Source organism: Chaetodon trifascialis, chromosome 10 (genome assembly GCF_039877785.1).
Source record: "Chaetodon trifascialis isolate fChaTrf1 chromosome 10, fChaTrf1.hap1, whole genome shotgun sequence".
Lineage (NCBI taxonomy): Eukaryota > Metazoa > Chordata > Actinopteri > Chaetodontiformes > Chaetodontidae > Chaetodon > Chaetodon trifascialis.
This window is the reverse complement of record NC_092065.1, coordinates 26,975,345-26,990,344: the sequence shown is the minus strand read 5'-3', so window position 1 is coordinate 26,990,344 and position 15,000 is coordinate 26,975,345. Positions and strand designations below refer to the sequence as shown.

General features: G+C 44.9%; 1 protein-coding gene across 3 annotated transcripts in view; it reads left to right on the top strand.

Moving 5' to 3' along the window:
- znf423 (zinc finger protein 423) overlaps positions 1-15,000 on the top strand; it is a 163,046-nt gene that overhangs the window by 138,443 nt on the left and 9,603 nt on the right. For all 3 annotated transcript variants that reach the window (XM_070973118.1, XM_070973117.1, XM_070973115.1), the window contains 2 exons: positions 7,217-7,348; positions 9,695-9,810. In XM_070973118.1, the coding sequence (XP_070829219.1) occupies positions 7,217-7,348; positions 9,695-9,810 (248 nt within the window). The remainder of the gene's footprint in view (positions 1-7,216; positions 7,349-9,694; positions 9,811-15,000) is intronic.

Sequence of the window (15,000 nt, the reverse complement as noted above, 5' to 3'; positions counted from 1 at the left end):
TCTGTAGATAAGGAGAGATGGATTTGAAGTGAGACTGGAATGGATGTAAGTGGTGACCTGTGACAGCGGAGTGAAACGAATGTGTCAAAAACAGTTGTTCCAGGTTGTCACATATGAGAACAGCAGGTTGTGTCATATGATTGCAAACAAAAACAAAAAGACTTCTTTTGTTTGGAAGGGAGATAGCTCTGCCTCCCATCGCCATTCAGCTAAAGGTAGAAATCAGCACAGTAGATAAAAAAACAATGAAAATATTAACAATTAGTTCACAGGGAGAGATGGAAACAGGATAGGAAACTGGAAGACGAGAGGAGGGAGGAGAGTGTGTGGTGTGTGTGGGTGTTGGGTTCTCGTGGGACCTCAGCGCTGCAGCATTCTTTCTGTGTGTGTGCATATGAGAGAGAGTGAGAGGGTGAGTAAAGGTGGGGGCACTCCTGGGACCCCTCCAGCACTGCAGCAGGTTGTGTGTGTGCATGTGTGTGTGTATATATTCTCCAGCCCCCACAGTACCAATGGGTCAAGCTCACTCCCCCCACATCAGCACCCCCCCAGTTGCCATGGAAACACACCTTGAGTAAGGCAGAGAGGTGCATACTCCTCTCTCTGTCCACTGCTGTCTTCTTTGCTGCTCTCTTTCTCACAACATCATCCCTCTCTCCATCCCTCTCTCCAGTCCTCCTCCTCCCCCCCCCCCCCTCTCTCTCTCTCTCTCTCTCTCTCTCTCTCTCTCGCCGCCTCTCCCTTGCCGTCCTTGCCATCAATCGCCTGGCTTGGTTTACGGCTTCCCTGCCACAAGGGACAAAACACACACAAGCACGCTTTCGACTGCTCATTCACACACACACACAACACACACACACACACACACACACACACACACACACACACACACACACACACACACACACAGCCTCACTTAGTTCGGGATGGAGGGGGTTGAGAGGAGGAAGTAAGGGCAGTAATGGAGGGTAGATACCCAAGGGATCCCCAGCAGCCCGTACAGAGAGAGGGGAAGGGAGAGGGAGGCTGGGACTTGTGGGGGCCAGGCACCCAAAGGAGTATCCAAGCCAAGACAAGGAAAGGGTTAAGAGGTGTGTGTGGGGGGGGGGAGCACCTTTGGGATCTATCCCCCAACACAAACCAAGGAGCTCATTTATGTTGTGCTGCATGTTGCAGGGGTCTGTGTTGAGGCCAACATGATTGTAATTTTTTTTTTTTTTGTGTGTGTGTGTGTGTGTGTGTGTGTGTGTGTGCGTGTGCGTGTGTGTGCATGTGGTGGGGCAGGGATAATGCCACCTGGTCCCTCTACTCTGGTCAATTAGCAGAGAGAGAGAGAGAATGAGACTGAGGGAGAGCATGAGCAATAAGGGTGTGTGTGTGTGTGTGTGTGTGTGTGTGTGTGTGTGTGTGTGTGTGTGTGTGTGTGTGTGTGTGTGTGTGTAAAACAGTGTTGACAGTAGAGTTGTAATAATGAGTCTGACTGCAGTCCACACACATTGCATTACATTCTGTCCTCTCATTGTTTCTGTTTCCTCTTCTCCTGTTATACTTTCAGCCTTTCTCTCTCTCTTAGGTGAAACCTCATCAGTAATTCTAGAGGTGCGCAACAGCCACCCACCAATTACCTGTGTGTGTGTGCGTGTTTGTGTCTTTGAGTGTGTATTTGTGTGTGTGAGTTTCTGTGGGTTTGTGTTTGGCTCCACTCGTTGCTCGGTTAAGAAAGAACAGAGCTTTGGAGTCAGGCCAAGGTCTCTCCCTCTCAGTCATTTTTAAAAGCTGTTTTTCTCCATCTTCCTCGCCGTCTCTGTCTGCCTCTCTGATATCTTATCTGAATGGTCTTACATGTTTCTCTGCTGCCCACTGTGAATATAATAACACTACATGAGATGTTCATGTTGACAGTTGCAGGCAGGACCTGGACAATGGTGAACACTTTGAAGTTGAGTGCTGTTCTTTTCTAAGGGGAAATAAACTCTAAGCAGAAAAGCCTAGTAACCAGCGCCCTGATTACGAAGAGCTGGCATTACAACCAATCAAGAACAGCCAGCTGTGCATTTTGGGAATTGTCAGCACAGCTGGAACTCGCCTTTGACTAATCTGACTAATCTTAAAATGCTCATTGTGTAATTTGTGTTTAGTCGGTGTAAAAAAGAGAGGACTTGGCATAAGTTTTTACAAAGCATTCGTGCTGCGTATCCCAAATAATGACCAGGATACACCATAAGCAATTTAAAGCAGTCCTCCATAAAGGCATTAAATAATACAGTAATACCTGAACTTACCTTGATGTGCATTAAAAAGGCAGGAAAAGTTCATCTCCTGTGGTGTGCTAACAAACTCAGTCCTAACCTTCTTTCTCTCTTGCTTTCTCTCTCTCTCTCTCTTTCTCATGTCATCCCTTTCTCCCTTGTGTTCTCTGTCCCAGCATAAGCCTGCAAGGGTTTTGTGTGTGTGTGTGTGTGTGTGTGTGTGTGTGTGTGTGTGTGTGTGTATGCATGCGTGTGTGTGTGTGTGTGTGTGTGTGTGTGAGTGAGTGAGTGATTGAGTGAGTGTGTGCGTGTGTGCGTACGCCTGTGCTGGTGGATCAAATGCACTCTGTGAGACAAAGCATAGCGGCAGGATGCTCTACGACTCTGTCATCTCACTATGGGTCGCATACACACACACACGCACACACACACATACACACACATGAACTGGGTCTCTTAGGGGGACAGCATACAGAGACTGTGGTCCCCACGTACACTGATCAAAACAATGTATTTGTCAGAAAAGAGAACTCTTTCATGGGACGGGCACACACACACACACACACACACACACACACACACACACACACACACACACACACACACACACACACACACACACACACACACACACACACACACAGAGGCATTGAAGGCCTCTCTCCATGCCCTTGTTCTGGACAGGCCAATTATCTCTCTGCATCTCACTGTTTTCCCTTCAGTTCTCTCTCTCTCTCTCTCTCTCTCTCTCTCTCTCTCTCTCTCTCTCTCTCTCTCTCTCTCTCTCTCTCTCTCTCTCTGTAGTCTCTGTAATTTTGTCTTTTCTCATCTGTAGCCACTTGTTTCACTCTCCCTATGATTAATTGACAGTTAATTAGCTTTAAAGTTTCTTTTGTAAGGCTGATGGCTTCAAGAAGCTATTTTTTGTTTGTGCTGATGAAATGTTGCCAATAGATAGAAATTAATCAACCACAATTCTGCTAATCGATAAATTATTCTATACATTTTCTGGTTCCAACTTGTGAATTGTGTGAATTTCTTGCTTGATTGTAACTTGAATATTTCTGAGTTTTAAAGTGCTAGCAATTCAAAATAAGGAATCTGAAGATGTCTTCTTAGGCTACAGGAAAGTTTGATGAGCAGCTTTGGCTGTTTTCTGACATTTTATAGACTAAATGATGAATTGAATCATGACAGTAATCAGTAGTTGCAGCCCTAGTTGAGATGGTTTGCCACTTAAAAACACTGTTTTTTATAAATTTCCCCAAATATGTTTTTATGATTGGCAGATGAGCACTACACTGTGGATAGTTTACATATGAATTGTTAGGTTGTGTTATGTGCCTCAGCTCTCTTTCATAGCATTTGTTTTGCGTCTCACGTCTGGGAATACATAATATATGTGTGACCTCATCAGAAGCTCAAACATTACGTTGGCCCTGATTAGCTGGCACTGTGTCAGGAGTGGATGGGGTCCTGCTCCTGTATATTAGGCTGACATAGCATCAGTCATCATTCAAAAACCTCTACTCCCTTCTCACAGAAGCCTGTCGATGACTGTGCTGTTAGGTGTGAAGCTAAACTTTCCGCTGACTTGAGTGTACAACTTGGACACCAGGTGCTTCGTTCCCAGTTGTACCCTTGCACCCAAGTTCACAAACCATAGCAGTACTCTTCTACGGCTGGTTTGGGTGTAAGATAGCAATACTGTCACACTGGAGAGCAGCAATATTCTCCAGTACAAATGTAGCAATACTTTTTATGAATAAAGGCAGTACCAACAGGGAGCAATACCTCATAATAGGCAGTGTTAATGATACCGCACCGCAGGTAGCAATGTCCTCCAAGAAAAAGTACTTACTTCTCTCCTGACAATAGCTATAGCCTATATATCCTCCACATCTCAAAGATCTGAGATTCGCTTTCCAGGGGTTAGCCAACTCCTCTGGTAGCTTTCGTTCTTTCAACTCTGGCTCGAGTGAGCGAAGGAGGTCTGTCTATGATACTGGTTGCACCTCGTTGGTTAGGGAAGCTGGGTGCGTAAGATTTTTCAACTTCTGTCCGGCTTTGCTTGGGTTAGGGTTAGTTCTATGGGCTTGGCTCATGAGTGATTCAACCTGACTACAGTGTGACTCCCTCATGGTTTTATAGACGCTATTCATGATGCCAGAGCCTCATCAACTAGGATGTTGTATAACCATAAGTGGCATGTTGTTGAGAGCTGGTGCTCAGGGTCACTCGTCTGTTCATTTCAGTGTTCTGTGGCAGCGATTTTGTCATTTTCACAGGACCTTATTGCTAAAGGTAAGGCTTTCTCAAGCATCAAGGTGTACTTGGGCACTTGGGCGACTGTGGCTCAGGAGGTAGAGCGGTCGTCCACCTATCAGGTCGGTGGTTTGATCCCCGGTTTCAGCAGCCCATGTGCCGATGTATCCTTGGGCATTAATGGGCACATCACTGCGTGCATAGCTGAAGTTTACCACTTTCTCTGATACTGGTGGCATGGGAGCATTGCCTTCTACAGAGACACCTAACACACACGTATACACACCGAGACTGCCAAAGCGTAGACATTACTTTTTCTCTCTATCTGTGCCTTTTGTATTGTTGTATCTCTTTCTCTCGGGTCTGTCTTTTGCCTCAGTTCGGTTGAAACAACAATTTTCTCTTTTGGAGAAATCCATTGTTAAATAAAAGTATACTTTCACAAAGACAATGAATACTTACATGATAATTTAAATATAAAATGTGACAATTGATTTAACTGGTAGTGCTGTACACTCCTCTGTCTCTCTCTCTCCCTCTCTCTCTCTGTGTGTCTCGCTCCATGTGACACTCTCCCGCTGTTTCAATCTCCTAGCAAATGATAATGAACCTCTATCTATCTCAGTATGTCTCGGACACACTGGCGCCCCACACAACCTCGCAGCCTTTGAGGTTTGTGTGTGTGCCTGTGTATGTGAACAGGGGGATATTTGGGGACCAGGACCATGGAGCATACCATCTCATCCATATAAGCGTATGTGGCACCCACCACACTCAAACACACATGCACACACACAAACACACACGCATGCACACACTCCCCCACAGCTATTGAGATGGGATTAGGGCACCCTTGTGTCGGCCTTTGAGGCAAAGAGAGATAGGAATCTTTGTGTGTGTGTGTGTGTGTGTGTGTGTGTGTGTGTGTGTGTGTGTGTGTGTGTGTGTGTGTGTGTGTGTGTGTGTGTGTGTGTGTGTGTGTGTGTGTGTGTGTGTGTGTGTGTGTGCGCGCGCATATTAGTCAGTATGGGTGTCATGGATGTATGATTGAAGACATTATTACCCCCATGACCCCCTACAGCTCTGCTGCTAAAGTTTTGCAGACTGTTTGAATGTGTGTGTGCGTGCGTGCATGTACACACAAAAAACAGAAAAGACAGACTGTGTATCTCTGAGTCAGTATGTGTATGCATGTTTCTGTGTGTGTGTGTGTGTGTGTGTGTGTGTGTGTGTGTGTGTGTGTGTGTGTGTGCACCTCCACAAGGGGTTACAGATTAGCCCACAGAAGACACCATCTGATCTCTCTGGGCTGTACACTCCTACGGTGTGCATGCGTGTGTTTGGCCCCACATTGTGTTTCTGTATGTGTGCGTGTGTGTATGTGTGTGTGTGCATGTGTCGGAGAGGCATTGGTCCTGTATGGGACAATGGTGATAAGGACAACAAGCAGAAGAGCTCCTGTAAAGGAGTGTGTGTATGTTTGTGTGTGTGTGTGTGTGTTCATGACTTTTGCCTGGCCTTTCACTGTGGGTGCTGTGATGTCACTCACGCCTTAACAGACACAAAGAAAAACACACAAACACTGGTATAAGTTAGAATAAGGAGGGAGGTTAGAGGCCGTGCTGTTAACAGTCTCTCCTCTTGTGTGGTTGAGATCGATAGGCCTGATCGTATTTCAGCGTCAGCGCTCTTCGTCTGTCATTGTTTAGGTTCCTTCATATCTTTCGTGGAGAGGTGCTTATTGTCGACTTACAGTGACGCGCTGTTTGTACAGTAGCGTGACTTATGATGCAATGACAAAGCATGATGTGAAAAATCATTGTAGCAGCTGTATGCACCAGCAGCCCATACAAACTGCTCTGCGGAGGGCCCTCTCCATTACTGTGATGCGGAAAAAAAAGGATAAGTGCTATATGTGAAGAGCGGTAACAAGGGGTGAGAGGCTTGAAGCGTAGCCCACACAAATTATTCAGCGAGTGATAACCCAAAAGGGACAATACGGGGACACTGAGGGAGACAATGGCCAATGCGAAGGACGGGTGAGTGGCTGTAGTGGGGGAGGGCAGAGGACAGAGGGAGAGAGGGAAGGATGGCTATTGGAAGGGCAGATCATCCACAGCCCCTGTGGGAAGGACAGGCAATTACCAGTTGGGACAGACACGGCACTGGGATTTGTGTGTGTGTGAGTGTGTTGGGGGATTGTACAAGGGAAAAGGAAAAAATGAAAGGAGAACATGCAGCAGGGGAGAGGAAGAGAGCGTATGATACAGCCTATATCACAACGTGTGTGTTAACGGCCTAAGTTAGCTCAACCTTAAAAATGCAGTTTTTCAAATTAAAACCAAATATTTTCCATTGGAGTGCCATGAGTTCATTTGTTTGCTCCTTTTCTGAAACTTTTTTGAGCATTATTCTGTCATATAATTTCAGCGCTTCCTCTATTCATTTGGCAGTACAGTTTGGTTAAATGATTGAAATTGTTTTCCATGCCTGCATGCAATATGTCTTACATTTCTATCTGTCCCACCTGTATAGTTTTTCTGACACATCAGTGTATTAGTGTCTGACTGTCCGGCAGTTTCTATATGTGCACAGGACATCTGTCATGAGCATCGTATTAATGTTCTAAAATGATGTTGTATGTTCCTGTTTTCGTGTTGGTTAATCCAGCCTACATATGCGTGTCTATCTCCTATTTGCAGAGGAGGGCATCAATCATGAGTGCAAGCTGTGTAACCAGATGTTTGATTCACCTGCCAAGCTGCTTTGCCACCTGATAGAGCACAGCTTTGAAGGCATGGGAGGTACCTTCAAGTGTCCCGTCTGCTTCACAGGTGAGAGATTGAGACACGCACATACACACAAAGACACATTCACCTTCAAGGACAGTAGCACAGATAACTCCTACTCACTTATGTCCTGTCTGCCTCACCAAAAATGGACTCAGAGCAGGATATTACAATGGCCTGAATAATCACACACACACACTCGAGTACACCATAAGAAACCAGTAACAATAAGCAAATAAGGGATGTTATTCGGCGTTTTTCGCCATTCTGTTCTTTTGTGTAGAAATATTTTCCAGCGCTGTATATCACCAGTTAAATACTACTAAAGACAGACTCACACTGATCATGAATCAATATTGTAGAGATGTTTTGCATTGTGTTTTAATTGTTCTGTAGTCTATTATTTGTTCGATTTCTAGATTAATTTGAAGCCTTAAAGGTTTTAACCATGCCAGCCAGGATTCTATGGTCAGTATTAAACAGTGACGTGTGGTCAGGGGAGGCAGCGTCTCACCTGTTAAAATAGAATTAAGAAAACTTGCTGTGCTTTATGAATTCATTAAGAGGAGGAAATTCAGACTTAAGCTCGTGACTCTTCTATAAATTAGTTTTCTGTATTTCAACATTTCTATGTTCAGAATCGCTAAATTTACGCATTTCCTGTTCAAATACGTGGGAGAAGGGCGAGGTGAGGCAGCGATGAGCTGTGCCTCACACTCTGACTGACGCAGGAAGCTGACGCACGGCCATTGCTGTCTCTCTTTATTGGCAGTGCTGAGCTCCATCGCGCAATGCACGTCGCTGCGCGCTCCTACGCAGGGCGATAGTGAGTGTTCAATTTTAATTAAAAAAAGAGAGATCAGCCAAAAAAAAAACATTTAGATTTTAAAAAATCAAATTTGACCTCACATTAAATATTCTTTTGTTTTTCTCGCTATCGTATTGTTGAACAGTGTGGAATTGATTAAAGCAAAATTAAAAGCTTTTGAAACAACTACATGTTTCAGTTAAGGACAAAATTGAAATATAAGCTTCTATTTTGGGTTCATATATTTTTACATCGGACTCCAGAGGAGTCAGAGTCTCACCAGGCATGAACCTCACCGCACATCACGGGTCACCCGCATCACGACACGTGGAGTAAATGTGCTGTGAAGTTTTTGGTTTCTGGTAAACAGAAAGATCACACGAGGAATATTGATTGTTTTAATATTTCAAACTGTGGGAGTAATATTCCAGCAGGGTGCTGCTGCTAAAGAAGTACTGACAATACCTGCAGTAATACCTCTAAACAGGACAAATATGAAGTCCCCAAAGTATCCAAATTAGGCCTGTGGTGTTCAGAGTTTCATTCAACACCTCAGTATTTTACCAGAAACGTGTCCCCCTTCACTCTCCCTACCTCTCTCTGCCCTCCCCTCAGTTGTTGAGATTGTCTGCCCCCCCCCCCCCCCCCAGTAAGGGTTTAGACTTTCACTCTATTCCTTGGTGGCATATGAATTAGTAAGATGGGCACCACTCCTATGGGGAGGGTTAATAATTCAACACATACACACTTACAATAAAAACCAAAAGTTTCCTGAAACAAAGGGGAGCAAAAGAAAGAGAAAAGGTGTGTAAGACAATGCTGCAATGGCAGTTAAAAAAGGAAGCAATAATTTATTGATAAATATCACGAGGTCTGCTGAGCGTAGCACTTTGTGTTTTCTCTCATTATTTCCTGCTCCATTCTGTCCCCTCTTTCTATCCCATACACCTCTTTTAAAGTCAGCCCTTAATTTGCTTTGTGTGTCGTTATGCGTTTGTTTGCTGGGTTAGTTATTCTGAGAACCTAAAGCTACATGTGCTGTGGTCTCAGTCCTTCCCCAAAACCTCCAGTTATCTTCCACTGACAGACACAGGATCAGTCTTTCCAAAGCAAGTCATCTGGCAAACATTAAAGCGAATCCAACTGAAACAGTTTTTTTTTGTTTGTTTTTTGGTGGCATTGTTGCCTTAATTGGATAGGGACAGTGAAGAGGCAGACAGGAAATTGGGGGGGGGGGGGGGGGGGTGTAACATGCAATAAAGGTCACTGGCTGGAATCAAACTGGCAGTGGTTGCGACTGTGCAGCCATGCGGCATGCACTGTAACATTTCATCTGCCAACACATACCAAGCACTGCTGAAAATATGTTGCCTTGAATTTGGCACCATGTGACTGCCCCCAGCAACACAAGTGTCCACAACTGTTTAGATTCATCTGCTGTTTTGCCCAATAGGCAAATCTTGAACTTGAGCTTCTTTCCTTGACTTTGGAACCTTAAAAGCCTCCCATTGTCCTAAGCAATGGCTGATTGACTTCCCCAGATAAACACTGTGTAACCTGTGCTGTGTTTGCGTCTTTCCCAGTGTTTGTGCAGGCCAACAAGCTCCAGCAGCACATTTTTGCTGTCCATGGCCAGGAAGACAAGATCTACGACTGTTCCCAGTGTCCACAGAAGTTCTTCTTTCAGACAGAACTACAGGTAGCGCTCCTTGGTTCTGTCTCTGTGTTGAAGTTGAACTGTCTGTCTGTGTGTGGTTTTGTCAGGCATTAATCAGGGAATCATTGTGTGCAGGCACTGAGCTGCTGCTTCACACTGCAGTCAGTGGACTGTGCCTGAGGTGACTCACTGTATCTGAGAAAGTGTAATTAACCCCACGCACGATGGACAGTTTTCTGCTACCCACCTGAGTAGACCTCCTCCTTTCTTTTACACCCTCCCTCCCTCATTGTATCCCTCCCTCCCAGCTCTCTAGGCTTCCATGCATCCATCAGTATACAGTATCCTCCCTCAGTACCATCCCTCCCAGCTACTGTACATCATTTTACAGAATCCCTCTATTTGCTGTTCATCTCTATATTTCCTCCTCCACCACCTTTCCATTCCTCTGTCCCTCTCTTTCCATCTCTCCACATGAGGTCTGAGCAGGGTTCTGGCAAGCTTCATGTCATTAGGGTCCAGACGCATTCGTGTGTCTGTATGCATGCATGTGTATGATAGAGAAGAGAGGATATAAGTCACCCAAGAGTAGGTCTGAGGCCAGCTGTGGCCAGGTCTGCGATGATGTAAACCTTCCTGTCCCATTGCACTGCTTCTCTTCCTCATCTCTTTGGCACCAGGCTAGTGACCTGCACAATCTGAAGGTCAGCGGCGGCCCAGTTAGATGTGAAATCTGCTGTAACTTTGCTCGTGCTGTTGTCGGCTGCATTGACCAGAGGTGATGTTAAAGGTGGCATAGTGGTAGTGGAAGCTTGTGTGAAAGCCTGCAGTTTATTTAAATTCACTATGAAACCTCTGAGGAAAATTCAGTGGCTAATGAGGAATGATACTTCTGGGTTTGTGATGAATGTTGGTTCTTAGAAATACAAATGTGTGTGGAATGAATCGCTTCGTTTTCGGATCAGTTTTGAAGAGAATATATTGCCACAGGTGCAACCCAACAAACCAGATAGATGACAAGCTGATCAACATCTCTCATTAGCAGAGTATTCAGAGAATAACTCTCTACTCAAGCTAACTACTGCACTACATGGATGAACAGATAAATAATTCATTACTAACAGAAAACAAACAAAGTGCAGTGCATCTTAAAATGATCTGTTTAAGAGTTTGTAAAAGCACCACAGCCCTCATCTTGCTCATAGGATATCCCTTGTTTGGTGTTCTGGCATTTCTGTCGCAGTGGATTGACCCAGGTTAGCATGCTGGCATGCTTTTTGTTCTCTTTGACCATCGATCTCTGTTTTGTCTAGTAAATTTTCTCCATATTATGTCTCCTTAATAAGTGCTGTATTAGAGAGTAGAAGAGTGGGTGGTGTGTGGACTGTTATTAACAGAGATTTAGGTCGCTTTCACACCAGAGCTGTTTGGTCCGCTTTAAACGGAGCAGAGTTCGTTTCCTCGGATAGTCCGCTTCGTTTTGGCAGGTGTGAAAGCTCATCCGAATGGTGCGGACCAAACAAGCGAACTCTGGTCCACCTGGAAACGTGGGTCCCTGGTTCGGTTCGTATGCAGTGTGAAAGCTCACCGGACCAAACACAGGACCAAATGTATGTAGTGACGCTATACGCAGTGCATACGCATGCTAAAATACAACGTATCTCATCTGTATTTATAATATAGCTTGATTCTGCATCTCTATTTGTGCCAGCTGACATTTGCAGTTGCTAGCTAGCTTAGCTCAATTGTCTGAACAACAATAAATAAATAAAATAATAAATTCAAAATTTGGCATATTTAAACAAAATCAAATCACAGCTACCAACAGTCACAGTCCTTAAACTCTGAGCTCATCTGTTGTCACATGCTAGATCGTCAAAGTTAGAAAAAAATAACAGAATCAATCCGTGACAAGCTACGATAGCATTATAGGAACAGTTGCGTTCAATGTTGTTTTTCCGGGCTGGGAGCTTTGTCCAATCGACGAGCGCCCCTTTCAACCACGTGATGCTGCTCAGAAAGTTCGGTGCGCTTTAGAAATCACAGCGTGAAAGCAGAACCAAAAGAAGTGATAAATGCAACAATGTTGCGAATTTCAGCTCCCCAATCGAACCGAGTCCGCTCGGTCAGGTGTGAAAACGAGCTCAGACAAAGAAAGTCAGCAAAAGACTGAAATCCTTTTTAAAGGTAATGTGTGGAGGATTTACGGGGATCTGAGGTTAAAATGCAGTTCTGTTTTCAGTAGTGTTTTCACAGACTCACCTGAAAATAACAGTACTTGTGATGTCATTACCTTAAAATAAGATCCTCTTCCATTCAGTTCACCATATTGCACGAAAATGTTTCTACAGTAGCCCAGAAAGAACAAACCAAACACTGGCTTGAAAGAGGGCCTGTCACATTTTCTGTGGCCACCGTCGGGGAGGGTGAGGTGAGGGGTGTTAAGCTGCTTCCAGTCCTCACTGCCAGAGGCCACTAAATCCACCACAATGGACCTTTAAGTTTAGATTCCCCTTTTGTTAGTACAGTTACATTTTATTTTCATAATACTGTGTCTCAGTCTGCCTCATATCAAGCTGATCAGAGACATCAGTGAGATGTCCAGTTTTTAGGGTTTGCTGAGTTTTAAGTCTGAGTCTGAGTTTATTCCAGCTAAATTGATCATAGTAACTTTTTTCTCCCTCTCTTGCACTTCTTCCTCTTTGACTGCTGCACTGTGGCTCTATCCATTTATTCACTCTTTGGTCATGGCCCGTGTGTGTGTGTGTGTGTGTGTGTGTGTGTGTGTGTGTGTGTGTGTGTGTGTGTGTGTGTGTGTGTGTGTGTGTGTGCGTGTGCGTGTGCGCGTAAACCTGCAGCCTCAGCCTGACCTGCGACAGCTCCATTGCCCCATGGGAGGGCTTTCTAAGTGGGCTGGACAGAAAGGCTAAGTGGGGGAGATGGAGAGCCACAACCATGGAGCTTAATGCCACTGCGAGCTGCGTGTGTGTGCTTCGTGTGTGCGTGAATCTGCCAGAGATGGTGGAATGGGGTAAAATTTGTGTGTTCTCATGAGGTGTGGATGGATGAAGGAGGCTGGTTGGCCAGTTAGAAATGGCCTTGGCCTCTTTCAGCCCCTCAGAGGGCCATATGATGTCCAGCTCGCTCTCTCTCTCACTCAAACACACACCCAGGAGTCACTGCTGCATGGACACATCACTGGATCATCGCTCTCGATCCTGATTGCACTCTTTCAGTCCCTCTTTCCGTCTCCGTCTCTCCCTCTGCATACAAAGCCCCTCACTTTCTCTTTCCCACCCTCTTCATCACTTGCTTTCACCTCTCTTGCCATCTTCTACACATAGATACCACATTTTTCACTTTCTATCTTACTCCCCTCCGTCTCTCTGTCTCCCTCTCCCTGACTCCCCCGTCCGTCCCAGAAGAACCAGCCCCTATGCATATTTTAGCCCCTCTCCTCTCTCCCTCTCTTCTGTGCCTCTCCCAAGTGCCACATAAATAGTGCAGATGTAAGCTGGTAAATAAGAGATGTTTTAGTGTGTGTCTGCATGTGCGCATGTGTGTGTGGCCTTGTATTACTAGCTTTGTGGGGACATAAATCTGTTTACAGAGTAACGTTGTGGGTTAAATGCAGGTCTCCGTCATATAAATCATTACACTTTAAAGTGAAGACTGGGGTTAAGGTTAAGGTTAGGATAAGTCTCCAGGAAACGCATGTTAGTCTGTGTAATGTCCCCTTAAATGATGGAAACACGACACTGTGTGTGTGTGTGTGTGTGTGTGTGTGTGTGTGTGTGTGTGTGTGTGTGTGTGTGTGTGTGTGTGTGTGTGTGTGTGTGTGTGTGTGTGTAAATAAGAGATGCTGTGGCCTTGATCAGTGAGCTCCTTCTGGATCTCGCTCTGCCTTTACTTCTGACTTTTCTCACTCTCTGTTTTAATTTCTGTCGTTCTTTCTTCTACAGTTACTGCGACAGTAGAATATTTTTTTTTATTAATGCTTTGCCACAACATTTACATTCATACAATATTTCAAGATGTGCAGTTTTGTGGTCTTTGAAGATGATTTTTCTGTCTTGTAGAAATACACCTAGCTTGAAATTGTCATCTATCTCCACAGTATGTGAGCTCTGTCTCCTCTGCATTTCATTCCCTGACAGACGTACATTATTTTTAAGCCTCCAGGGGGTGCTATACTGCAGCTTCTGCATGCAATGCTTCCTCCTGTCCCTCGCTGCATCCATCACTCTTGCACTCCTCCCCAATCGCCCTTTTTTTCTGTCTTTGTGTCAGTTGTGCTACACGATTTCCTTTAGCACTAGTAAATATTTAAACGGCATGGGATAGGTGGATTGCTGGTCAGATGAATAAATGGATGGGGGTGGGGGTTGCTTTCATTTGTTTGTGCGTTGATTCCCTTCACCCAGTCTTCCTCCTTTCCCTGTCTCCCAGCAGTGTTGAATATTTGAGAGTTGTGCACGTCACAGAGATGAGCAGGGATCTGTAGACACAATCAAAAGAACATGTAGTTTACATGCACTAAGGATGGACGGATGGATGGGTGAAGGGGTAGACTGAGAGATGGAAAACTGGGAAATGAACAAACAAACAAACACACACAGATGAACGGAGAAGCAGTCAGACAGAAAGGCAGAAACATACAGTATAATGCACAAAGTCTAAGAACTATTTCATTGACCGCCACAGTTGGACCACTCCCCGACATCAGAGCTGCTCCGTCAGCAGCATGTTATTAATTTGTATGCGGTCGGTGTGGACCACCTCTTCAGCATGTCCATACCTTGAAACTGAAAGAAATATTTAAAGTGTTTCCCCCAGAGCTAAAGTAATGAATTAAATCTTTGTTTTGGCAGTTAATTCAGAGCAGAGAATAGCTTGGCAGACTATTCAGTGCCTATGGCTGTGAGCAGGGCAGGGTGTGTGTGTGTGCGTGTGTGTGTGTGTGTGTGCGCGCATGTGTGTGTGTGTGTGTGTGTGAATAATGTTGTCTCTTTGTCTGAATCAAAGAGCCTCACTGTCTCCCTCTAACTGAATTATGGAAAGGTGTGGATGTGGCTGAACTGGAAATAGGATTTATTTGTGTGTCTGTGTGTGTGTGTTAGCCATTGTCTGTGTGTAGCAGTCAGTTATAAGTGTTGTATCAAGTCATAGTGTGTATTCTCTAGTCCATGCATCCCATGGCTCTGTGTGTGTGTGTGTGTGTGTGTGTGTGTG